Consider the following 27,650-nt stretch of genomic DNA (forward strand, 5'->3'; position numbering starts at 1 on the left):
TGAAAATGGTTTCCGTTCTAATTAGATAGAATTTCAGTTATTTAACATTCTGAAACAAAAGGTAAATTACATATCTTTCTGGTAACTTACAGCGCTTTGAGCTCCAAGGTTCTGGATACTCCCTGCTTCCTAAAGAGATTGTAAGAGTGGAGAGGATGACTGACAGCCACAGCTCCTATGCCCACGTGACAATCCAGGTCTCAGGAAAAGAGGTGACCATTAAGGTACTTCATCACGGGTTTATTTATACTTAAATCTGTCGCATGCTGGCCACTTTTGTGGCCTAAGTTAGGCTCTTGATCCCCTACTAAGACTTGGGCTCTGGAGCACCTCTGTAGATCCATCATTTTGTGGCTCCATCTGTGAGGTAACCCAGAGCTGTGTGGGAAAAACTCAGGATGAGGAAAGCCTTCCTACAAAAGTGTGAAGTTTCTCTCTGACATAATCAAGTGTTGATTAACAAAAATGTTTTGTGCTTCGAGTTCTCACTAAGGAATAGTGCTTTCAAATGGACACCCACTGGCAAGGGGAAAACTGGGTCCCTCCAATGGAGTGTCGTTGGACATCAACCACACTCCTGGGCAGGCCCCATGCCCAGAAGCAGTGGGCAACAGAAAACAAACTCCATGACATTTGTGAGCTCTTTTGTTTGTTTGGCTTTCTGTTTTACTGTTTTTTGTTTATGTATATATAGATATATTTGTCTTGAGAGAGAAAGAGCATGAAGTTGGATGGGTAGTTCAGGGAGGATCTGGGGAGAGTTGCCGGAGAAAACATGATAAAAATGGATGAAGATTAATAAATAGGGAGGAGAAAAAGAAAGTACTTTCAAACAATTTTCCTAGTAGAGACCCTGTCCCAGCTGCAGGAACCAGCTTGCACAGAAGCTGTGCTGCTGCACTGTTTAGAGAGGAGCAGTGTGGTCCTAGAGGTCCAGCTCCGTCTGCTTCGTCCTTCCCTTCTGAGCATTGCTGTAAGGGCTCCAGGCTCCCCAGGAAACAGCCTGAAAGCGCTGGCTACAAGGAAGTGGGGGAGAGCAAGTGCTTGCCTTCTTACCAGTGACCACCCAAACTTCTATTGTAATCGTTTGTCTTAATAGGAATATTAATATTTATTCATGTAGCTGTACTTATTCTTTGAATTAAATATCAGTTATGACTATCATGATCCAGACTGTCTGTAATAGGATTTAGTGAGTATTTCTTGTATAGTAGGGTTTTGTTGTTGTTGTTGTATACTAAATTTATATATACTAGATATAGGGAGACTGTCTCTTTAAACAAAGCAACAAAAGGAAGTGTTGGACGATGAAGATATAATGTAGGTTTATGTGCACAGATACTGTGTAATGAAAGGTTAGGTCAGGTCTTCTTGGTAAAGACCCTCTAAGTTCACTGTCTCATGTCTTTCCCACTCTGCCTTTTATGTTAGTACTAGACATATTTAAACATTGCCTGATGTACACATAATATAGAAAGTAACTTATACACATGATTTTAAGTTTATGTATGAGTTTTTAAAAAATCTCTAGAGAGGCAGAAGAGACAGATTAGTAGTTCGGAGCTAAGGGTAACCCTGCTACCCTTCCAGAGAACAGGGTTCAATTCCCATTGCCCATGTCGGGTGGCTCACGACCACCTGGTACTCTAGCTCCAAGGCATTAGATGTTCTATTCTCTGCAGGCACCCCCACACAGACATACATACACGTCCGTGAAAAACAAATTTTAATATAAATGTTCCTTGAGAAGAAAGGAACATTAAGGTCCAAAGCCCAATGATTCTGGGGGAAAAAGGAAAACTAAAAAGCAGAAAGCAGGTGAATTGGGAAGTGTTTGCACAGATAGATTCTTGAGAGTAGTAAAGGAAGGAAATGGAGAGGAGCTGGATATGGCTGTCGGGAAAGAGGAAGAGGTCATTGGTGAGGTTCTATTGTGGGAACTTTGAATTTTGTAACTGGAGTCTAAGAAAAAATAATGTCATGCTGCCTAGTATTTTTTTTTTAATGATCAGTTGCAAAGAACAGGAAAATGACATGTTCTGAACATTCCTAATAGTTAGGGACTTCAATGTAGAGATTTGATAAGGATCACCAGGTTGGAATAGAAAAATAATTGCATAGAGTTGAATTAAAATAAATAGGGACTTTTGAGTGAAAATTATGTGCTTTTTATTACTTTTTTGAAAAACATGTATGTTTTATCTGCCTTTTAAATGGACAGGTACCAGCTGGGACTAGAGCAGTCAACCAGCCTTGCGCTCCTGACCGCTTCATTCAGACGTTAAGTCACAAGCAGTTACTGGCGGAAATGATGCAGTCTCATATGGTGAAGGACATGTGTTTAATTGGAGGGAAGGTAAGAGTGGCAGCTTCACAGTAAGCATTCACTCTCGGCTTTGAGTGGACTCATCCCTTACCTCATGGTGTTTCCATTTGTAGGGCTGTGGGAAAACGGTCATTGCTAAGACCTTTGCCGCTCTCCTAGGATACAGCATAGAACCCATCATGCTCTACCAGGTACGCCACTGCTTTCTCAGACTTTAGCTCATCAGTGCTTCTGACCTGTTGAGCATCTGATGGAAATTTATAACTACAGTAGCATTCAAATTGGAGAGGATTATGTTTGTTTTGGGGTTCTGATAGTGCATTCTATACCATCTGATGTGTATACCGAAATAGGATCTGCTTTTCAGTAGAGATACATTTATGAACATGCACCCTCTGTACACCCTGCATATATTTGGTAGTAGTGGGGAAGACTGAGTATTCTTTGATGCTGAATTCTATCTTCTGAACATGGCATGGTGCAGTTCTCCTGCGATCAGAGCAGCTTGCAAGGCAGGCCATGAGCAACTTCAGCATCATCCCCCCCCCCCCCCCACACACACACACATACACTACAGGCATTTACAGTTCCTGGGTGGGAGACATTTCTTTGCTGGTATAGCTGCCCACACGTGTGCTGCCATGCTTCTGTAGCTAACCAGGTCATGAAAATCAATCCAATTGTTTCTCCTGTCGTTTCTCTGTTGTTGATGTCCTGTTGGGTGAGCAGACAGTTGTTCCCATCTCTGCAGAAGGAGGATATGGAAATAGATGATTATTATTACATTATTATAGAAGACATACTATGTAACATTTGCCCCTTTCCCACTTTGCCATATAATTTGCTGGAACTAAGTACGTTCACAATGTTGTATAACCATTACCACTTTAAAATCTTCACTACATTTGTTTATTGTGTGTGTGTGTGTGTGTGTGTGTGTGTGTGCGCATGTGTGGTGTTTGTTCATGTGGAATTCAGAGACAACTTCTGGAGTTGATTCTCTCCTTCCACATGTAGGTCCAGGAATTGGACTTAGGTTGACAGGGTTGGTAGTGGGTTCCTTTACCTGCTGAGCCGTTTTACCAGCCTCACTTGCTTTGTCCAGGACAACTTCATCTCCTTTTCTTCCTCTCCTTCTCTTCTTCCTCCTCCTTCTTTTCTGAACAGAGACTCTAATCAATAACCCCCAAGTTTCAATCTTGCCTACATCCTGATCACCTCTGTGTTACTTTCTTCTGATCTCTGTAACTTTGCTTATTTTAGATACTTCATAAAAATGAAATCAATACCTTTCGTCATTTTCTGTGTAGTTTACTGAGTTCACATTTGTTCATATTTATGCTTGGAGCATGTAGCAGGGTCTCACTCATTTTCATGGCTGAATAATATTGCTGCGCACACACACTATTACATCTTCCTCTGGTCACGGAACTTGCATTGTTCTAGTTTCTGGTTATGAGTCTTGCTGTGCTCAGTGGGGAAAGAACCAGGTTGCTGCTGTCAGGTCTCATAGGTTATTTGTGGGTGTGGATCTTTAAATCCTTGGACGTCTGCTCTGCACTTCAGCTGTCAGTGTCTTCATCAAGGCCCATTTCACCTTTGCTTCAGTTTTATAATGGTCGTCCTACCGGGAGTGAAGTGGCAATACAATGCCCTTTGATTTGTATTCCCCAGTGACTGAGGTGCAGAACATTTTTTGTGTTTATTGGCCTTTTATATTGTCTCTGGAGACATCCCTGAGTTCCATTACCCTCTGATTTTCCTCTTTTAATTAATTTTTAAGTTTGCATACAGAGTAATGGGCTTCACTGTGACATTCTGAGCATATGTGTTGCACTTGGCTCTAAGCCAGCCCTTTCCCTGCTGACTGCCTTCACCTTCTCTGGCTGCTGTCTGTGCTCTCTGAGCATCGGGATTCAGTCACCTTCTCCTTTACTCCCTTTCCTTAAGATCTCTTTCTGCCTGCCTTGATCTCATTTCTAGTTTCATGTCTACACACGCGCTCGCACACGCACGCGCACACACACACACACACACACACACACACATACACACTTTAAAAATAAGTTCTGTTTATGGAAAAAATGTGGTATTTGTTTCTTGAAGTTGACATATTTCTCTTACTACAATGACTTCTAGTTTGAATCATTTTCTTGAAAATATTATGATTTTCATTTATGGTGGCTGTCTTAATGCAGGTTTCTATTGCTGTGAAGAAACACCATGACACTTTTATAAAGGAGAACATTTGCTTGAGGCTGGCTTACAGTTGGGAGGTTTAGTCTGTTATCGTCATGGTGGGAAGCATGGTGGAGTGCAGGTAGAGATGGTGCTGGAGAAGGAGCTGAGGGTTAAACATCTGGATCTGCAGGCCAGGCAGCTGGTAAAGAGGGACATTGGGCCCGGCTTGAGCATTTGAAACCCTGACGTCCACTTTGTGACACACTTCTTCCAACAGGCCACACCCACTCCACCAAGGCCTTAGGGCCTAATCCTTTCAAAAAGATGCAACACTGTGAGCCTGTGGGGGCCATTGTTATTCAGACCAAAAGTATCATTTTGTCTGCATGCTAACTGCATTTTCAGTACAGTCTTTAGTGGACAGCTACAGTGACTCCGTTTCCCAGCTACTCTGAACAGTGTCCTAGCACATATGGATATACAAATATTTCCATGGTATGTCAATTGAGAATGCTTGAGATATATACCCAAAAGTGATCTGTCTTGGTCACATCTTACTTTGGTACTCAGATTTTTTCTTTTTCTTTTTCTTTCTTTTTTCTTTTCTTTTATTATAGGTTTTAATGGTTAAGTTAACATTGGGAGTGTATTTTTTTAAATGTAATTTTAATTGAAATAGAATTACATCACTTTCCCTCCCTTTCTTACTACTTCTCCCAGATACCCTTTTTTGAACCTGTCCCATGCCTCCTTCAGGTTGATAGCCTATTTTTTAATTATATTTGTTGCGTACCTGTATATGGACATGCACAAATATGTATTTAAATACAAGCTGCTGAGTCTGTTTTTGCTGTTTGTGTGTATTTGGTTTCAGTATTGGCCAGTCTGCGTTGTACAGCCGATGAAGGTGCTCATCCCTGGAAGAGGCTGGTTTCCCTTCTCCTGGTAGTTATTAGCCGCTTTGTCTCGGTATGGGTTCCCTTCCATGGTGACATCACTGACAGTGGACGTGTTCCGGTCTTATCCGCTCTTCTTACAGTCTTTCTGTTCCCTCATGCTCAGCTTCTCTGATTCAGAGCTGGAGGAGCTGTGATGTCGATACATGCACTAGGGCTTGTGTCCAGTTGTCATTTTTTGTGGTAGTCTCCATTTTCTGTAAAGGACTTCTTTGAGGAGGCTGATTTATCCATGCATATAAAGATAAGTGAGGGATTATTATAACCTAGCAAACTGGCCCTGGTCCCATACGAAAGTCCCTCGCCCATGCTTTTTGTGCAGGGTAAGAGGCCTGATTTAATTGCAGGGGGATCTAATTTCACAAGTAGCACTTGTGAATAGGCTTTCTTTGCTCTGGTGTCTGACATTCTATGAGAAATTATGTGGCTGAAGCCATATAGTTTCCTTTATGGATTCTCAGATCCACATGTCCTTTTGGGGCATGCCATACCATGGTGTTTATCACTGTGGCTGTAATCTGAGGCCTGGTGTTGTGATGCCTTCAGGACTGCTGTTTTTATTTAGGGTTGCTTTAGCTGTTTGTAGTATTTTGTGCTTCTGTGGGAATTGTAGGCTTCTTTTCTCTAGTTCTGTGAAGATTGTCTTTGGAGAACTTATCTTCTGGTCATATCTGTTTCTTTTTAAAGGCCTTTTTGTCTTTAAATACTGATTTCTTTGTCTAATTGTGCTATAATTCCATTGAGCAGATATTCTGTTCTACATGGATTTTTAGGTTTGGAATCTCGATCTTAACTCGAGTTCTTGTATGGTTGCTCTTCATGGATGCTAGTTTTTCTTTATCTCTGTATGAATGTAGCATTTCTTTACCCTTGTCCTTTATTCCTTTTATTCTTTCTTCTGCTTGCTTATGTCTCTTGTGATGCCTCACTCTGTAGGGGTTTTGTTTGTTTGTATTTTATGTAGTGTGAGTACCTGTTTATGTGGGTGTGTGCATAAGCATTCACTGGCATACATGTGTGAGTGCATTTATGTACAGGAGCATGCGTGCTGATGGAGAGTAGAGGCCAGTGCCAGCTGCCATCTTCACTCTCACTCACCTCTATAGAGAAGCATCTTTTACTGACCTAGCGGTGGGGTTGGCCAGGGAGCCCCATGGCACCTCCCGTCTCCCTTGGCTCTGAGTAGGGTTACTTGTGCCTGTAGTTGTGTATGGTGTCTAGGGGACTGAACTCACCTTTTCACAACTGCACAGGAAGTGCATACCCACTAACCTCTTACCAGCCTCTTACAGTGGTTTATGGGCTGTCTTTTCTTAGCTTTCCTTATTTGCATGCAGATAGCCTTTGCTGGCCACAGTTAGTTAGCCTTGCAGTCTGTGCACTGGCTGGTTCTCCAGTCCTCCTGAGACTTCACATTATCCCTCTCCAACCAAGAGGTTGGACATGTTTTAACTGAGCTCTCTGAGCTGTGGGCATTCTTTATACATTCTGGATGTGGAATCTACTCTCAAATCTGTGATTGGCGTTGCTTTTCACCTTAGTGGTTGTGTATTTAGTGTATGCTTTTTACCTTGGCGTTGATTTCCTTTTCACCTTAGTGGTTGTGTACTTTCATGCACAACTGTCTTTGATTGTTCCATTAAAGTGCAATGATCGTTTTCTTTTGCTGCTTACGTTTCTAATGTTATGTTCAGTAAATCACTGCCAAGTCCAAGGATTTGGTTTTTACCAGTTCTTCTAAGAATTTCACTATTTTTAGGTCTTAAATTTTAGTGTCTAATTAATTTTGAAAAACCTATATATCATATTAGGTAGGGTACAACATTGATCTTTTCCAGGTAGGTACAACATTTTCCAGAACCAATATTTCTCCTTATTAAATAGTTGCATCATTTTTATTAGGGTCATTTAGTCGGCTACACAGGGTTTTCCTCCAGGATGTCTGCCCGTAGCCTCGGCTGTGTACCTGGCTGTGTTCCATTATCACCGGCTTCATTACTTGTAGTGTCTGAATGAACTGTGAGACTGTGCTCTGCTGTTCCTTTCCTTGGTCACGTGATTACTCAAGGTCCCTTGAGACTTCATGTTAATTTTAGATGGATTTTTCTGATTCTGTTTTTGTTGTTGTTGTTGTTTAAGATGAGATTAAGATTTTGAAATGAATACTGATTCTCTGTAGGTTAATTTGTTTGGTTAGTTTAGTTAGTCCTCTGGGCAATTGAATAAAATGTTTATTTACCATTATTTCTTTATAGTTTTTGTGTATGAATCTTTTATCTCACATATGAGTTATTCTAAACTACCTTTAGATAGTTTTGGTGGGTATATTTATTTATGCTTCTTATTTTTAAAATGAAACTGTGTAGCTGGTTTCTTAGAGTGAAATTCCTACCCACCCCCCTTAATTCTGTGTTTTGTTTTGCTTTCGGATACAGGACCTTATCCATGTAGTTTTGACGGTTCTTAAACTCACGGACATCTGCCTGTCTCTGCCTCCCAAGTGCAGAGGTTAAAGGCCTGTGCCACTTTTCTCAGCTTTAAAGTAGTTTTGTAATGGTCTCTGCTAGCACATTTTTTTCCTGGCATTTTCGGTGCTACCTCTTTGTGTGTAGGTGGGGTAGTGCCCTGTATATGGAAAGTCTCTATCCTCATTCTTTGGTTAGGTTTGGAAGAGGTGATACTATTTACTTTTATTTATTGTAGGGCAGCATTTGTGTCCTTTGCTTATTTAATTATACTTTGAAATGATTTAAATGTTAATTTTATGTGTACAGGTGTTTTGCCTGCCTGCATGTCTCTGCTCTCTAAGTGTGCCATGTCTGCTGCAGGCAGAGGCAGAAGAGGGCATTGGATCCTTTGGAACTGGGCTTATAGAGGGTTGTGAGGTGTCATGTAGTGTCTTAGCTAGGGTTTTAGTGCTGTGAACAGACACCATGACTAAGGCAAGTCTTAGAAGGATAACATTTAATTGGGACTGGCTTACAGGTTCAGAGGTGCAGTCCATTATCATCAAGACAAGAGCATGGCAGTGTCCAGGCAGGAATGGTGCAGGAGGAGCTGAGAGTTCTACATCTTCATCCGAAGGAAACCAGGAACAGACTAAGCATCCTCAGGCAGCTAGGAGGAGGGTCTCCAAGCCCACCCCCAGAGTGACACACTTCCTCTAACAAGGCCACACCTTCTAATAGTGCCACTCCCTGGGCCAAGCATATGCAAACCATCACATGTAGGTTGTGAGAATCAAACCTGGGTCCTCTGGAAAAACAGCCATTGTTCTTAACTGCTAAACTTCTCTCCAGCCATATAATTTATTTCTCACACTAAATATACTTATATTAAAGTGTTCTTGGGCACAAATCCAACTGCCTGAGTTCACTCCTTGGAGCCTACCTGAAAAGTTGTCTGTTATGAGCCAGCTTGGAGTAAGCCTCACAGTGACGGAGACCCGAGATGTGTGTTAGCGCGGTGGAAGAGGAGAACCAACTCCTGAAGCCGTTGTCTGAAATTCACGTGTGTACCGAGGAATATACATGCATGCGTGCATTCCACATGCAGTCAGCCACTGCACGGACTTAAAGCATCCTTTTTTTTCTGAAAAGTGGCATTTAAAGCTACGAGTAGTGATGTTTGGTAGAACATTTTGTAGGATGTTCCCAATACAAGTGGTAGTGAGGAAGATTCCTTTCATGTTCTTTAAAATACTTGGTCCCTGTCCTGTGAGCTGACCAGAGTCTACTATTTTATATAGTTCTTGTTTTCCTGTTTCAATGAAGATAGCTAAAGGTAGAGGGCAAAGTAAGATAAAGGGCATTAATATAATCTGATTTAAAAGATTTAATATTTGCTGCAAATCTCCATAATCTTGAGAGAGGCCTATGAAGATCCATACTTCTGTCTAAGAAATGAATATGAGCTAGGGTAAAGAGATTAAAATTAGCAGGGATAACTGCGCTTCTTCAGATGCTTGTTCATCTGCCATGTCCTTTCACAACTCACCAAAGATCATCTGAGACTCTCAGTGTCATCTCACCTCCCTGTCCCCATCACCCTTCTTATTAGTTTATAATAAATCAGTTCTCTACTAAATACCGAGGGAAAACAAACTTGATATACTTTGCAATACATGACTATAAATATTAGGTCAGTTTATCTTCTCAAATGTCACAAGACATTTTTGGAAAGACTGTTTTTTTCCTTCCTTTTGAAATTTCTTTTTAATTTTGAGATTATAATATATTAAACCATTTTTTCTTCTCTTTTCTCCCTCCAAACTCTCCCAAATACTTTTTCTTGTTCTCTTTTAAAATTGCTTTTACATATAGATATGTGCATGTTTATACACATATATGTTTCTAAGTATAACTTCAGTGGCTATAATCTTGTGTATATATTTTCGGGGCTGATCATTTGGTACTGGATAACTAATTGGTGTGCTCTCCTGTGAGAAGACCATTTCCCCCGCTGTCAGCATCCATTGGTTGCCTGTAGTCCCATTGTGTAGGGTTGAGACATCCTGGTCTTTCCACTTTAGCATGTGTGCCGATGTCATCTTGTTCAGCTCATACTTATGCGGTCACTGGTGAGACTTTATGGGTGTTGTGCCTCACTTTACCAGGAGACAGAACCACACAGCAAACTCTCGATCCTTTGGCACTTACAGTCTTTCAAATTTAGTAATATTTATAAAAGTATCAACATTTTTTAACTTTAAAATAAAAGCCCTATTCTAATAAAGCTGGAAATACTTTATAGACCTCGTTTTTCCAAACACTGCTTTGTGTATCAGTTTTCACTGATAGCTTTACACTTCCTGTCTAACCTTTGAAGACTTACCTTTGCTTTATTTTACTGTTCACCGGAAAAAGAAACAAGCAACATATTGCATGTATGGCTCCTAATAATTTAGGTCTGTTAATTATACTGGAAAACCACTCAAAGTATTCTATTATTGAGCTACTACCTTAACATGCGAAAGAATTAGTTTTAGAATCTGAGAACACATCCTTTATATTTTTGGAGTGTGACAATAATCTCATAAAATGTATTAATGTTATTTGCTTTCCTGTTCAGTTTGTTGATAGAAAGTGGCAACTTTTAAAGTGGATAATAGGTTATTCTGTTTTTTTAATATACTTCTTGTGCTGGATACTTTTATGTCAACTTGACACAAGCTAGAGTAATTTTGGAGGAGGCAACTTCAGTTGAAAAAACGCCCCCCTCATTGACATGGAGGAGACCTGTGATGCATTTTTTTCAGTTGATGGTTAATGTGAGATGGCCCAGTCCACCGTGGGTGGTGCCATCCCTAGGCTGGTGGTTCAGGGTACTGTAAGAAAGCAGGCTGAGTAAGCCATGAAGAGTAGGTAGTACACAGTGCACGTGGCCTCTGTATCAGTTCCTGCCTCCAGGTTTCTATCTTGAGTTCCTGCCCAGACCTTCCAGGATAAAGGACTAGATGTAAGAGTAAATAAACCTTTCCCAAGTTTATTGCGGTCATTGTGTTTTGTCACAGCCTTAAAAACTCTAACTAAAAAATTGATATCCAGATCATGGGGTGGTGTTATGACAGGCCTAAATGTGTTCGGGGTAAATGTGGTGGCATTTGAAGCTGTGAATTAGGTGGAGAAGATATCTAGTGCTCAGAGCTTTGCAGGAGCTGGAAGGCAAGCATGTGGGGAACAGTACACTCTGGAGGCCTGACTTGTGATGTTTTGGAGTGAAGTTTTCTGAGTCCTTTAAAGCCTATTAGGACAGCTGAATATTTTGAATTAGGAATCTGTGGCTCACTGGGTAGTGATGGTGTACCCCTTTAATCCCAGCACTCTGGAGGCAGAGACAGGTGGCCAGCTTGGTCTACAGAGCAAGTTTCAAGACTGCAAAAGCTACACAGAAAGTATGGCCTCAGTGTCAGCACACAGAAACTGGTCCAGGGAGGGCCAAGCTTGTGTGTACCTCATGCTGGCAGCCAAACATGGAAAGAAATGAGGGTTTCCCAGATAATACTGGTAGGAAGGGTTTATGGAGAGATGGAGGCACCGTGTGGCACAGATTAAAGTCTCTAAAGAGATTCCTCAGGAAGTTATTAGTGAAGTTACAGCCTAGTTACAGGAAACACACCAGCATCTTAGAGGTGTCAGTACCATGAGACCACCACTGCCGTGGAGCGGCGCCAGCCTGAGCCTTGGAGACAAGCTGTGTGTGCTTGGGGTAGTAGCGCTGGAGAGACGGGGCTAGAGACTCTAGAGCATCCTCAGTGGGGCCCTGATGTAAGCACTGAACCTTTCTTACTTACTTTTATTTTACATCCCTTCCTTCTCTCCTCAGCCCCTTCCCACCTTTTCTCTTCCCCTCCAATCTCCCAACCCACTACTCGTCTGTTTCTCTCAGAAAAGTTCTGGCCTCTAATCGATATCAACTAGCCATGGCATATCAAGTCAAGTTAAGACTAGGCACCTCCTCTTCTGTTTAGGCTAGACAAGGTAGCCCAGCAGGGCAGAAGGGTCCCAAAGGCAGACGGCAGAGCCAGAGACAGCTCCTGTTCCCACTGTTAGCAGTCCCATAAGAAGACCAAATGCACCGTTTGACACTGTTGAATTTTGGTTTTACTTTGGTCTGATTGTAACTGTGCCTGGTTCTTCCCACACTGAATAACAAGATATTTAACTTATTTTTTGCCTTGTAGGAGCCCTCAAGTGGGAGATTTTGAGGTTCTAAAGATATTTTGGAATTTTATGGATACTTTGGAGTTTTACATAAAATATTCTAGAGAGAATTTTAAAATTTTAGGGAAACTTGAAATATTTTAGAGACTTGGATTGGGGGAAGGGAAGTAGCGGACGCTTTGAACATTCGAAGATACTTTGGATATTTAGAGAGACAAAATCTCTAAAGACCATGGGATTTTATAAGTTGAATGTTTTGTATTATGATATTAATCCTATGAGATCTTGGGGATGAACAAAAAATAAAAAAAAGAGAAAGATATGGCTTAATGGTGCTGTTTGTATATCAAGTTGAAAGGGCTCAATTGTCCTGGTTAGTTTTCTATCAACTTGACATAAGCTAAAGAAATTTCGGCAGAGGAAACAGTTGAAAAAATGCCCTACCTCTAGATTGACCTGTGGATAAATCTGTGGTGGCATATTTTCTTTTTATGATTGTTCATGGATTCAGGAGAGCTCAGCTCATGCTGGGCAGTGCCACTCCTGGGCTAGTAGTCCTGGATTCTATGAAAAAGCAGGCTGAGGCAGCCAACAGGAGCAAGCCAGTGGCATCAGTTCCTGCTCCAGGTGCCAGCCTTGAGTTCCTGCCCTGACTTCCCTGGATGATGGATGGACTACCCAGTAAAAGATGAAATAAACCTTTTCTTCCCCATGTTTATTTTGGCCATGGTGTCAAGGCAGTAGAAATCCTAACATAAGACATATTTGACTCGTGTCTTAGGGTTTCACTGTTGTGAACAGACACCATGATCAAAGCAACTCTTCTAAGGACAACATTTAGTTGGGGCTGGCTTACAGGTTCAGAAGTTCAGTTCAGTATCATCAAGGCGGGAGCATGGCAGTGTGCAGGCAGGCCTGGGGCAGGAACAGCTGAGTTAGGAGGATACTGGCACAGGGAGCTAGGATGAGGATCTTAAAGCCCAGGACCATAGTGACACACTTCTCTGACAAGGCCATACCTCCTAATAGTACCATCCCCCTAGGCCAAGCACATCAGACCACTACAGCCCGGGAAGCCAGTCTTGGCGACTGTGGCAGACTGTCATTTACTCATGTTTTATCAGTCCTTTCTCTCTGAAACCCTTCGGAACTGAAAGGCATAGGCTTCTCCTGATGAATATTTTGCCTGTGATTTGCATATACTTCACTGATTTTAGAAATTTATTTTAGAGATGAGCAAACTAGTCACATATTCTGAGAACGTTTCCCAGTCTGTTAATTGATCTTCAGAGGACATCCACGGACAGAACACTTGCTGGAAGTGTAGACTGTGGAAAAGATAGAGAAATAGGAAAATTTAACCCGTTTGAACCTCCTCCTCTCTCTCTTTCTGCAGTGCTGCTTTCTGTGAACTGTGTCAAAGTCTGTACTGTGGATTTTGCTAATTGCCAATCAAGTAATTTTCATGCTAGAAATTAGGCTCCTAAAATCAAGCATAAAATTGCTTTTAGTTTCATATTTTTAATAAAGTTCATTGATCTTTTGGGACAGATGATGAGTTTGAGAGACTAAAGAATCAATTTGTTTTGTAATTAATGGGAACATTTCAGAGGTCTGACCCAATGTGGAGAGCTGAGTAGGAGCACGTGAGGACCCGCCATCTGTTTCTATAGAGACAGAGACATAAAGGCGCACTTAGTCCATGAGTTTTGATGTACTTAGGATGACTTTTTATAACTAGTTTCATCTGAAGTCAAAGGAAAATGGGGTTTGAACAGATTTGTCTCAGTACATAAACTATATTTCATTCTACACGGTAAAATCTCAGATCGCTTGGCTCATGTGTTAGGGTGGATTCTTTTCAAGTTTTCTTCTTTGTCTATGTTGAGGCAGTGAGTTTATAGTGTTGAAGAAATGCTTGTTCTTCTCACTCCCATCCAGAAAGCTAGATTTTTTTTTTGACATTGTCATAAGTGCACTGGGTTTGAGATTTCTCCTAGATGCTAGTTAGATTAAAGGCTAAGTTAAGTCAAATTAGAATTTTAAAGGGATATACATCTCTGGGACTTTGATAAAAATAATCCTTGTGTAGGACACATTAGCATTTTAGGGTTACCATTAACTCCTTAGTTAAGCTTTTCTTCCTGCACCTGAGCTGAGCGACATCTAGTTTCCCATCTATCTCTGCCGCAGTCCTTGCTTTTTTCTTTGAAAGGCTGAGAGCCCTGTCAGTCTCCTCTTGTGAATATGCCTTTAATCCACATAAGCTTTGCCTGTGCCCTCAGCCTTCCTAACCAGCGCTGGCTTCCATTTTTCAGCCTGGATTTTGCCCAGTTTCCTTCCTAATACTTATTTATGCTCTTTCTAATTCCATTTTATACCTGTGACCACGTTTTAACAGTTGGCAAGATAATATTAACATTCTGTTGCTTAAGATGGCTGGCTGTCTTTTGCTTGTCCTCCTTCAAGACCTCAACCTGAGTGCTGAGATGCAGGCTGCTGAGCTGTGTTCCCTTCATGGCTGCCCAGGAGCTCCTAGTCAGAAAGGGAAGCTTGCCTTTCTACAGCCTTTCTATTGCTCTTTTTGTAATAGCAATGATCAACTAAAGGAAAATGTATTTTCACCTTTGTGAATATTATTTTTGTCCTTTCCCAGTGGCAGGTGATTCAGTCAAAGTGAACTAGAATATACTCAATTCGTGTGTGGAATATTAAGTTCTTCATAAGATGGGATTAAAACTAAGTTGAAATTAGAACCTTGTTTGTGTTTTTCATGTTGCTGGAAGTACATTTTCATGATAATGCTGGAAGTCCATCTAAGTAAATAGCTCTGCTTTCTTTAGATCGGTTTATTCTAACTTTCCTCTGTAAGAACTGTGCCATTGGACAGCTCTCCACCACCACCATCTGAAGAGAACCTGTCAGAGTGTGCAGTGTTCACCATCTGACAATTAGAGATGCATTAGTACAGCCTTAGTTTGCTTAGGAAAGAGTTAATTTTTCTTTCCTTTTTTAAAAATATAAGATACAATTGTAAGAATCTCATATTTTAAGGTCCATTTTGATATCTTTATAATTCATTTGTTCATTTCATTTGCTTATTTTCTGTATCAAGTTCCTCATTTTTTAAAATAAACCCAGACTTAACAGAAGGTCTATTTCATGTTGTGTGTAGCTGATCTGCCTGTGTGGATGTGTGCACACTGTACATTTGCAGTATGCATGGAGGCCACTGAGATGCCAGCTCTCCTGGAACTGAATGGCTGTGAGTCACAGTGTGGTGCTGGGCCTGAATCCGTGCCTTCTGGAAAAACAGCCAGTGCTGTAAACAGCTGAGCCATCTCTTCAGCCCTGATTTCTGAATTTTTGATGTACTAGATTTATTAGCTTCTTTTATTTTCTCAAATTTTCATTTGTCCTTTGATTTTATGATTTTTTTTTACATGTAAAGGTAAAAAATGAAGTGATGGTTAGATTTGACAATATTTTCCTTCGTTAAACCTGTGTTTTAAATTTTAATTAGAAATCTTTATCTTTTATTGGATATTGTATTTATTTACATTTTAAATGTTATTCCCCCTTTTCAGTTCCTCCCTTTCCCATCCTTCCCCTGCTTCTATGAGGATGCTCCCCCACCCACCCACCTACTCCCATCTCCCTGCCCTGGCATTTCCCTACACTGGGGCATCAAGCCTTCACAGGACCAAGGGTCTCTCCTCCCATTAATGCCAGACAAGACCATCCCCTGCTACAAATGTGGCTGGAGCCATGGGTCTCTCCATGTGTACTCTTTGGTTTAGTCCCTGGGAGCTCTGGGTGGTCTGGTTGGTTGATATTGTTGTTCTCTCTATAGGGTTGCAAACCCCTCCAGCTCCTTCAGTCCTTTCTCTAACTCCTCTAGTGGGGACCCTGTTCTCAGTCCAATGGTTGGCTGCGAGTACCTGCCTCTGTATTTGTCAGGCTCTGGCAGAGCCTCTCAGGAGACAGCTATAGCAGGCTCCTGTCAGCAAGCACTTTTTAGTATCCACAATAGTAAATGGGCTTGGTGACTGCATATGGGGTGGATCCCCAGGTGAGGCAGTCTCTGGATGGCCATTCCTTCAGTCTCTGATCCACTCTTTGTCTCCATATTTCCTTTAGACAGGAGCCATTCTGGGTTAATATTTCAAGTTATAAAGAAATTGAACTGTTGGTTTGACACAGGCTCTATATAAATTTCTTTTCAGAAAAGAGGGCTCCAGATTCTTCTTACTCTGCTGTTTCTTTTTCTTATTCACAGTTGAAAAAAATCTTTATTTTCAAGATACATGTTATAATGTAGGATTCACCCAGATTGTTCTGAATTCAATCTTCAAGATTCCCTTCATGATTGAAGTAAAGTAGCATATTCCTAGACTCAAGAGTTTAAGACATGGGCATCATTGGAAATACGAGAATAGCTCTGATTGGTTCTTTGTCAGATTGACACAGTTACAGTCATCTGGGAAGAGGGAAGAGAAAACGCCTCCATCAGATTGTCCTGTAGGGTGATCTGATGGCATTTCCTTGGTTAATGATTGCTGTGGGGTCCATTCTACTCTGTAATGCTACTTGTTTGGTAGGTGGTTCTGGGTTGTGTTAAAAAAAAAAAAAAGGACAAAAGAAGAAAGGAGAGAAAGGAAGAAAGAAAAGAGAAAGAAAGGAAGAAAGAAAGAAAAGTTGAGCAAGTCATGAAGAGCAAGAAAGGAAGCCATGGTCCTCACTGGTGTTGCTCCAGTTTCTGTCCTGACTTCCAGTGATGGCCTACGAGCTGAGAGACATAAGATGAAATAAATCCTTTCTTCCCCATCCTGGTCACAGTGAGTTAGAAAGCAAACTATGATTGCCGACTATATTATCTTAGTTACTGTTTTGTTGCTATGAAGACACACCATGACCACAGCAACTCTTATTAAAAGTTTATTTATTAACATACATTTTTTATGAAGAGTTAACCACTTTAATTGTGGGCTTGCTTACAGTTTCAAAGGCTTAGTTCACTATCATTTTCGCATTAAGCAGGTAGGCAAAGTGGTAGAAGAATATTTGAGAGCTTTACATGCTGATCTACAGACAGCAGGCAGATAGAGAGGCTGGACTTGGGGTGAGCTTTTGAAACCTCAAAGCCCAGACCCAGTGACATTTCTTCTTTAACAAGGACACATGCACTCCAACAAGGCCAAGCCTCCTAATCCTTCTAATGACTTCCAAACAGTTCTGCTCCCTCCTGACTATACATTCAAATAAATGCACCAATAAGGGCCATTCTAATCTAACCACCACATATACTGAACGTTAATGAAGATGGTACATCACTGAGACTGTTGCCATATCTGACTTACATAGATACACATGTATTAGTCTATAGTTTCTATATTTACAGTAGTTCTACGCTTGCTGCAAGTATCTGACTTGATGCTTTGGGGGTATAGTGTGCCCATTTATTTGTTAAAGGATGCATTTAATAAATTATTGTTTGCTAATAAGTTTAGGCATTATTTTGATTTTGGATCAAACCTACCTAATGTCTGTAGAGGCCAGAAAAGGCTATTTTATTCCCTGTGACTGGAGTACAGACAATTGTGAGCCATTATGGGAGTTTGGGAATTGAACCTCTGTCCTCTGAAAGTGCTTCTGACTGCTGAGCCATTGCTCCAGCCCTTCATATGTATGTTTCTATGATTGCAACTTACTTTATTCAGTATCATATCTTCTCAGTTCATCCACATTGTTGCACCAGACAGAATTTTCTCCTCTGTAAAAGCCTCATACCACTTATGGTATATGTACTACATTTTCTTTATTCATCTCTTGGTGGATGAGGTTCGTTATGAATCATGACCATTATGAACAAGACTGTAATGATAATAGGGTCTGGACAATATTTTGAGTTGCTGATGTTACTTCCTTTGGGTTTCTACCCAGAAGTGGGCTTGCTGAATCGTGCTGATTCTGTTTTTGTCCTTTGCAGGACTTTGATTCATTCCATAGTGACTGTATTAGTGTACTTTTTTGACTGCAGTGCCAAGATTCCTTTTCACTCCAAGTTCTCAATGTATCCCCCTCCCTTCCTCCCTTTTCCCCTTGTATACATTAGTCATTCTTCCAAGTCTGACAGCATTTCCTTGAGGCTTTGATATGCATTTTACTCATGGTTTATGATGTTGACCATTACACTATACTCCTTGGTCAATGTTTATCCTTTTGTGAAAAATTACTGTTCATATTCATTGCTTATTCTTTTATTTTTATGCTCTTTGGGTATTTTAAAAAATACATATAAATTGGGATATTTATTCCTTTAATAAGAGATGCAGTTTTAAAATATTTTCCCCCTTTGGCAGGTTGCCTCTTGGATCTGTTGTCCCCATTGCTGAATAGAATTTTTTAGTTTGATGAAATCCCATTTATCTAACTTAATTTTAGTTGCCTTTGCTTTTTGTGTCATTTTTTAAAATTCCTCATCTAGGCAAGTATAAAGAAGAGTTTGCTCAGTACTTTCTTCCAATAGCATCATGGTTTCAGGTCTTTCGTGTTTGTTTTGGTTTTCTGTGTGCTGTGAAATACAATCCTGCTCTTCAGTCCACGATTTCCCCAGGACTGGTCATGGAAGGAACTGCTTGTTTCCCATTACAGATCTTGGCGTCTGTGTGGAAGACTATCTGGCCATGAGTGGGTCTGTCTGTAGGTGTCTGAATCCATCAGCTTTTGTGCTCTTACTGCAGAACCATGTCGTGGTGACTCTTACACTCTCACGGTGGATTTACGATAAGATAGTATATTTATTTTAGCTTCTTGGGGTTCAAGAATTTTTTTGGCTACTTCAGCTCTTTTCTTGTTTTTATGAATATTAGGACTGTCTTCTCGTTTTGTAAAATGTATCCCTGATATTTTTAGCATTATATCTGTAGGTCATGTTGACTAGCACAGACATTTTAATTCTTCTAATCGCTGAACACATTTTTGCATTTATTTGTCTCTCTAATTTCTTTCATGAATGTGTTTATAGTTTCAGTTTATTGATCTTTAACTCTTTGTTTAAATATATTTCTACTTGTCTTTTGAGATGCTGTTCTAACTGATACTGTTGCGGTGTGTTGCTAATAAAATCACAGGCTGCAGCTCTGTGATTTTATTTGTTCCAATAGTTTGGGAGGTGAAATCTTAGGGTTTTCTGTGTCTGTATCATGCCATCTAGAAACAGACACCTGTACTTCTTTACCGTGGGTCTCTTTTATTATTATTCCTAAGATATAGGAGTCATTATTCACTGCTGAGCACGTAGACTTAGGCTTGTGTACTGATGCACATTCCTTCTACACCTCGTTGTTTTACAGTTGGGTTCATGAAAGAATAAGGATTTTCTTCCATGCCTCTCAGTGTGTTTTGAAATAATCCTGTGATTTTAAATTTTTTAATAATATAATGTGTCACTTCTATTGCTTGTATATTAAGCCTTCAATAGTTTGTTCTTAAATACCTTGGATAAAACGCATTTGGTCTTAGTGTATAACCCTCTTAGTGCTGCACTAATGTCAGCTGGCTAATATTTTATTACAGCTGTTTGCCTTCACTGCCCTGTGGCGTCAGGGGAGTGCTGGCCTTACCCGGAAGGCTGGCAGTATGCACGGAAGTGATGACAGCAGCTCTTGAACTGTTGGCAGTGTTTACTGCTCGGGCCATTAGACCTTCAGCTCTCCTCCATGAGGAACTTGCTAACTCACTGGTTTGCTATAGTGATTTCTATTTCAGGGGATATTGTATATTTCCAGAACATATCTACATGTTTTCTAATCTGTAGAGTTTTAGGTTTATACAAAACTGTTCATGGTAGTCTTTGACTTTTAATACTGTTGTCCTCTGGGGCTTGTAATTTTGAATCTCAGGATTTTTTTCCTTTTGGTCTTAAGGATCCAGGTAAAGACTTTTGCCTTCACGGAACTTCTAAGTCAACATTGGCCATACTCTTTGTTGTTTTTTACTCTCATTTATTCTTTCCGTGAGCCTTAAGATCTTTCTTTGGCTGTCTTTGAATTTAGTTCTAGCTCTCTGCTTCCATGAGTTCAGCATTAATTCTTTGAGGTCTTTCTTTGTAATTCTTGTGTCTTACAAGTTATTCTTTCCAAGTTGTATTCAATGAAATCTTATCCACCTCCTCCATTTTAGCCCCCAGATGCTTCCCACATGCCTGCTGATGTGATCATATCCAGTTCCTTCCACTTCATACCCCCAGGTGCTCCCACATGCCTGCTGATGTGATCATATCCAGTTCCTTCCACTTCATACCCCCAGGTGCTCCCACATGCCTGCTGATGTGATCTTATCCAGTTCCTTCCACTTCATCCCCCCAGGTGCTCCCACATGCCTGCTGATGTGATCATATCCAGTTCCTCCTACCTTATCCCCCAAGTGCCCCCACCTCACCCCCCCAGGTGCTCCCACATGCCTGCTGATGTGATCACATCCAGTTCCTCCTACCTTATCCCCCAGGTGCCCCCACCTCACCCCCCCAGGTGCTCCCACATGCCTGCTGATGTGATCATATCCAGTTCCTCCTACCTTATCCCCCAGGTGCCCCCACCTCATCCCCCCAGGTGCTCCCACATGCCTGCTGATGTGATCATATTCACCTCCCCCAACTTACCTCACCCCCATCCTCCCACGTGCCTACTGGTGGGTTCTTCTTTCCTAGGACAACTTTGATGAAACTCAGAAGGTTTAGTGTGTTCTATGTCCATTCCTGTTTGTCTTGGGGTATTTGATTTTAAGATCCTGTTAGAATTTCTTGATGTATTGGCAGCTCACAGTCTCTTTTTAAAATTTAACTTTAATTGTTTTGTGTGGGTGCGATGCTCTGCCTGCATGTATGTCTGTGCAGTATGTCCATAGTGCCCAAAGGGGACAGAAGAAGGTGTCAGATTTCCTGGAACTGGAGCTCCAGCCCTTTGTAAAGTACTGTGTGGGTTCTGGGAATCAAACTCAGTTCTTCTAGAATAGCAGACAGGGCCCTTAACCACCAAGCCATCCCTCAAGCCCCCGTGACCACAGCTGAATTTCTGAAATTTCTCTGGTTAATAATTGCTAATATCATACTAGTGGAGCTAGAAAAATGTGATTTAAATCTCTAAAAAATTGTTTTTTGTTTTTATTCCCCTCTCCCCTATGTGTGTGTGTGTGTGTGTGTGTGTGTGTGTCTGTGTGTGTGTGTCTGTGTGTGTGTGTCTGTGTACCCACAGACAATGCCAGATCCCCTGTAGCTAGAATTTCAGGCAGTTGTGTGCTGTCCAGTGTGAGTGCTGGGAATTAAACCCAGATCCCCTGCAATGGTAGCAAGTGCTTTTCTCTTTCACTTAGAGCCTAGCTGGTAAGTGACAGATTTGTCTCTGTACCCTGTAAGTAGTGTTGACCATAGAGCCATCTCTCCAGCCACAGTTCCAGTTTTCTTAAATTTTGGGGCACTCATCTTACCTAATTAATACATGTCCCATTAGGTAATAGGCCATATGAGGTTCAAAAGAATATGTGTTCTGTTCCTGGTGGATGTAAATTCTTTGTGCCTTATAGTTCTGTTTCCCCTGTTTTCTTCAAGGATGCTGTTGTCATTTCTATCTGTATGACTATCCTTGTTAGTTTTTATAAAACTCTTTATTTTTGGAAATTCATGCATGTACACAACAAACTATGATAATTTCTATTTCCCATTTAATCCCTTCAGTTCCTTCATATTTTACCCAGCATGCCTCTTTCCAATTTCATGTCTAACCTACAAAGTTTAGTTAGAGTTACACATTTGTGCATGGTGTGGGACCATCCACTGGAGCCTGGAAAACCTATCAGCATCCATATTTTTAAAAGATATATTTATTTGTTTTATGTGTGCCTAGTGCCCACAGAGGCCAGGGAGAGCATAGATCTGGAACTGGAGCTATAGACGGTTGTCAGCTGCCATGTGGATGCTCGGAATCAAACCTATATTCTGTGGGAGAACAGCCAGTTCCCTTATCTTCTCTAGCCCCTCCATACCCATTTTTAAAAGTGGAGTATTGAAATCCCCCAGTATTGTAATGTAACTTCTCCCTTCAGATATGCTTTTATTTTCCTTGTGAATTTCAGTGCTTAAGTGATAGATTTACATATATTTACAATAGATTTTGTTGATAAATTAACTCTTGTCTTATCATTGTGTAATGGTCTTTTGTCTCTTGTGAGTTTTAAACTTAACACCCATAATTTTAATGTATAGACACTCCTGCTGTTTTTTGGTTGTCACTTAAAATTTGTCAAATATTGTTATTTTACATTTAGATTGTATAAATCTTTATAGCTAATGTGACCCTTTTAAGCCAGAATGTAGAGGGCCTTATTTTTTTGTTTGTTTGTTTCCTTGTTTTATAGGTTTGTTTAGCAGAGCTTTGTTATCTGAAGAACTTAGGCCATTTACATTTGAAGTAATAATCTATAAGTAATTTCATGTTGTTGTGATTTTATGTTCTGTAAACCCTGTGTTTTACTCTCTTATAGCCCTTCCTGTTGATTTTCAGGAGTGAAATGCTTTTTTTTTTTCTGCTTTGTATATCTGTGGTTATCATGATATGTAAAACATATTATAACTATAATAGTTTATTTAAATTATATTAGTTTAACTTCAGCCCTATACAAAAACTATAATGACTTCTTGACCCACATTTGATTTTACTGATGTCCTAACTTCCTTCTATATTGTACACCTATTAACTGCTTGTTACTGTAACTCCTTTTAAATATTTTTCTCTTTAACCATTTTATAGTTAAAAGTCATTAGTATGTCACCATCCTAATATTAGAATATTCTGAATTTCTGTGTATATTTACTTTGACAGTGAATCAATCCTATGGTTTTACATGTCCTGTGTTAGCATATGTCTTTTTGTTCTACCTTGAAGACTTGCCTTAACATCTCTCCTGGGCCAGGTTGGGAAGGTCTTCCAGGTTTTGTTTGTCTTGAGTCTTTGTTTTGTCTTCATTTCTGAATACTGCTAATTGTGGTTTTCCCTGATTGGGAGTTACTTCAGTATTCAGTCCTCCCCCTGCCAATCTGTTAACTTAGTGCCATAGAACGTATTGCCTGTCTCAGTCTCTTAACTGGTTAACTATTCTTTATATGGTGCTATTTGTTAGCTTTTGATTTTTGAGAATTTGATATATTCTTTGGATCCTCATTTATCTCTTCAAATTCAGGAAATTTTATGTCATTGCTGTTTCAGTTTTCTGCTTTTTTCTGTACTATTTTTCTGCCTCTGTTATATAGCCTGTGACTTGGGAGTTTCTCTACCAAGTCTGTAAGCTTTCTTTATTCTTTGGGTATGTTTTTGTCCTTTTTATTCTGTAATTTCAAATGGCCTTCTGTAAGCGCACCGATTTTCTCTTTTGCTTTGTGAAACATGGAGCCCAAGCTCTCCACTGAATCCACTGAAAGGTTTTGTCATGTTTCTGTTCTGCTGTACTGTTTAATAGCACAATTCCTCTTTGGTTCTTAAATGTGGTTTCTGCTGTTTTTTCTGTTTTGTTTTGTTTTTGTTTTTTGTTGTTGTTTCAATTCTTAATTTAGTCACCGTAACTTTCCTAATGTCATTTCCTTGTGTATCTGTTTTCTTATAGCTCACTGCACTTCTTTAAGATGGCTCTCTGAGGATGTTTGTCAGCTTTCTGTAGATGACTGTTTTTTCAGTCAGTTAATGGTGCCAGACTTTGTTCTACTGGTTGTTTGATCGCCTGTGGTCTTTCTGCCTTTTCATTAGTATTTGTTCATTTAAAGAAGCAAATTCTTCTTCAGTTTTCAGACTGACTTTGGCAGTGAAAAACCATTCAGTTGTCACCAGAACCAGAAATGCTCGGAGGGCATCTCAGTGAGGTTCTTGAGTGCGGTTGATACTGCAGTCCTTGTGTCCACAGGCCTGGTTCATGAGTCAGCAGGTGTGCAGGCCTGGCTTCTGTCTTTTTAAGAGCTGACATGTGCTGTGTGACAAACCTTGAGTGTGAGCATTCACAGTCAATCTAGAGCCATGTGTGGGTTGGCCTTGTTCCAGGGGCCACTAGAATGGGTGTGGTGCCTGAGTGAGTCCCCCAGGTACTTTTGATGCACTTGCTGCCATACCTAATCACAGTTGTACTTTATTTATTTACTTATTTGGGTAATGGACAATATCTTTATGCTAGCTTAACCGATGTGATTTTATGAGGTGGTTTTTGTTTTGTTTTGTTTTTCAGTTTATAAAAGTAAACTAATCTTTTGGGCATGTGTATAAAATAATCATCATAATAAGACCAAATCTGTTAGTTCATGAGAGGAAAAAAAATGAAGTAACAAGTGAATTACTGTTAGGAGCAAAGAACTCAGCATTTGAATAATACAAGGATAATCTTCACTCAGTGCACAGTAACATGCCTACAAGACTGTCAGGGTTGGTGGTGAACTCATTTCCTACTGAGCCATCCATCCATCCATCCATCCATCCATCCATCCATCCATCCATCCATCCATCCATCCATCCATCACCCTGGCCTGGATAGAATATCCTCGTTCTTACAGCTATTGCATGTATTATGTGCTTTATTTGTTAGAATAAGAAGTAAACACAGTTGTCCCACCTTTACTCCCAAGGTGTCCTCTAAAATTTAACACCCTGCTGTTTTTCCTTTTTGTCCCAATTATAATAGTTACTCAGGCTCACCTTTAGGATATAGTTATTGCTGATTTGACAGTCAATCTTGTAGTCAAAATAGGATTTTCTAAGCTGTTGGAAATGGAAATCTGTTACTGGAACCATCATGATAGAGCCAAAGGGGCGGTGGGGGGTGTGGTGGGGGGAGATGCAAACAGAAAAGGGCAATGCTGAAGAACTTCCCTGTGTCTCCCTGAACTGAGGTGGTAGCTGCTGTCAGAATAGATTCTGCTGTACATTCTTTAGAGTACTATTTAAAAACCTGAGTGAAGGAGGGTTTTAGACAGCTCTTGTGATGGATGCTTCCTGCTCATTTTCTGTGGCTTCCTTGAGCTTGCTCATGTTTAGGAAGCTTAGCTCAGGTAGCAGCCTCTGCACAGGGACTTGATGCCTGTGATGCTGACTGGTGGCTAGGTGGGCACCTTTGAAACTGCCCTGCTGTTCGTCCAGCTCATTTATCAAGTCCTGGCCAGTCCCTCTTCTCTGCTTCCCTGGGCAGACTCCTTACTGTACTCCTTAGCAACTCCCTAACCCATCACTGCCTTCCTGTTTCCAACCTTGCAAGCAGATGCTCAGCTTCCTGCTGTCCCCCCATGGAGGAGGAATTCAAGTACAGCAGCTTTAGTTTTGTGAGGAAAAGGTCAAAGGGCTACATTAAGCTAATTAAAAAAGTTGTCACATTTTGAAGCTGTGGCACAAGGCTTAACTTTCTTCTCATCTCTTACTGCCAGCAGCCAATGGTCAGTCTTCCACCATTTGTGCAGCATCTTCCAGAAGCACAGACATCTTTTTAATCCCAGCACCATCTCTGGACCCACTGAGGCTTTGATGCAAAATGTCTTTGGCAGATGGACTTTTCCTTTGTAATTTCCAAGAGCATATAATGTATGTCACTTGCGCATTTGTAGATGTTTAATTAGAATATACTGAATTCTACAGCTATTCACTAGGTAGTTATGGCTGTCTAAGAATGTAAATCAGACATTTCCCTGCTTGTTACTACCAGTGGTTTTCCATTATGCTTAGAATTAAAACAAACAAAAGTAAGGTTTCTTTTCGCAGGTTTATGAGCTCTCTTCCAATGAGGTTGCCTATTAAAACCATTCAGGCATCTTCAAAAAATTTCCCAGTTCAGGACGTACCACTGGAACACTGTAAAATAACTGAGTTAAATTGTAGCAACAGCCAGGGTTGAGAATGCCTGCTGTACCTGACCTGACCCCGGTCCCTCCCCAGCGCCTTCCAGGATGAGCCTCTTACTCATGCTTCTTCTCGCTGGCTGCTTCTAGACCCTTACGTTTGTCTGGCTGTTTCTGTCTCAAGGCCCTCTTCATAGCCTATTTTGTTCCCTTGTCCTGGAACGGCCTCCCTCTGATGTCTGCTTGCTTTTGGCAGTTAGGCTCAAGGTGACTGTCCTTAGAGAAGTGTCCCTGACTCACCAGTGCATCTGCTGTTGCGTCACCTTGTCTTGTGTGGCACTGAGCATTATGTGGTATCTTGCTGCTTGTGTCCCTGTGTGCCTTCTCTTGCCTATTTTTGCTGTTTCCCTGGAATGTGAGCTTCATGCTCATCTTTCGCTGCTGTGCTCTTGGTACCTAGAGCAGTGGCCTGTATGCATAGGCTTTCAACCTGTCACATACATAGCTTTGATGAATACATACATTTAAAATGTTGACTGCCTTTAAGTGATCAGCTAGCACAGATTACCCCCCCCCCCTTGATCAATATTATGTGTTCTTGTTTGATGCTAAACTAAATTCCTGTTTTCTGGTATCATAATAGCCCTCACACCATCATAATGTGTTTGGTGATTCTGGTGTAATCACACCATTTATGCTTCCAGACACTCAAGATCTAGAACAAATGATTATATGTCATATACTTAATATGTTACAAATAACATATAACAGTTACAAACAACTGTTCATTTCATGCTTGAACACCATGGCCTAGGAGTATATGTACCATGTGTATAATCACATACTGCCTCCTTGCATGATAGGCTATCTGACTTAAGTTTGTGTAAGCACCCTGGATGATATTTGTATAGTTAGATTGCTAATGGATGTAATTCTCAACATATTTCTGTTGCTAAGCAACACTGATATATTCAAATCATAATTACATATATGTGATTCTAGGTGTTTCTAGGTGTTAATTTCTATTTGTCTATTTGAAAAATGGCTGTCAGTTCCAGGCATGGCCTCATTTAATTCTAAGGGCATCTTATATCACCAATGATAAGAAAACTACAAAACTAGACTGCAGCCCTACCTACAACAGCACAATTGAAAATGCTGTCCCCTCAAAGATGTGGCTTTTCACACTACAGCCTAGTAGGGATTTGTGTAATTTTGAGTTTGATGATGTAACATAGATGTCTTTGCTGAATACCAAATTTACATAGTTAGGTAATCACATACCTAAATAAGTCTTAATCTTGCTTAATATTTGACTTTGAAAAGCAATCTCCCGTAAGGCTACTGGTGCAGATGTCTATACTAGAATTTGCTGGTACTTTTCTATCTGTTCCTCTGTAGAGTTTGTAGGTGGCTGTAAAGCCTGGTTCTTTAATGATTGATCTTTCTCATTAATGCTATCCTTGAGTTGTGGTGTTCTCTATAGAAAACAGTAGTCATTTAGGCTAATACCAGGAGAGATCTATTACAGGGTGTTAAGTAGGTTACAGCTTAGGGAAAGACAGTTTACGCAGTCTAGAATGACAGATCCAGGGAAGTTTCAACGGTAGCTGCCCTAGAAGAGCAGCTGCCTCTGCTGGCTGCCGCCTTCCGTGCTCAGTAGAGCT

The 27,650-nt window shown here is 40.6% G+C and overlaps 1 protein-coding gene across 1 annotated transcript in view; it reads left to right on the forward strand.

The window, feature by feature from the left end:
• VWA8 (von Willebrand factor A domain containing 8) overlaps positions 1 to 27,650 on the forward strand; it is a 298,398-nt gene that overhangs the window by 77,971 nt on the left and 192,777 nt on the right. Inside the window, exons 10-12 of the mRNA XM_080917170.1 lie at positions 93 to 224; positions 2,222 to 2,356; positions 2,440 to 2,517. Coding sequence (XP_080773296.1) covers positions 93 to 224; positions 2,222 to 2,356; positions 2,440 to 2,517 — 345 coding nt within the window. The remainder of the gene's footprint in view (positions 1 to 92; positions 225 to 2,221; positions 2,357 to 2,439; positions 2,518 to 27,650) is intronic.

This window comes from Micromys minutus, assembly GCF_963924665.1.
Source record: "Micromys minutus genome assembly, chromosome: 5".
Classification (NCBI taxonomy): domain Eukaryota; kingdom Metazoa; phylum Chordata; class Mammalia; order Rodentia; family Muridae; genus Micromys; species Micromys minutus.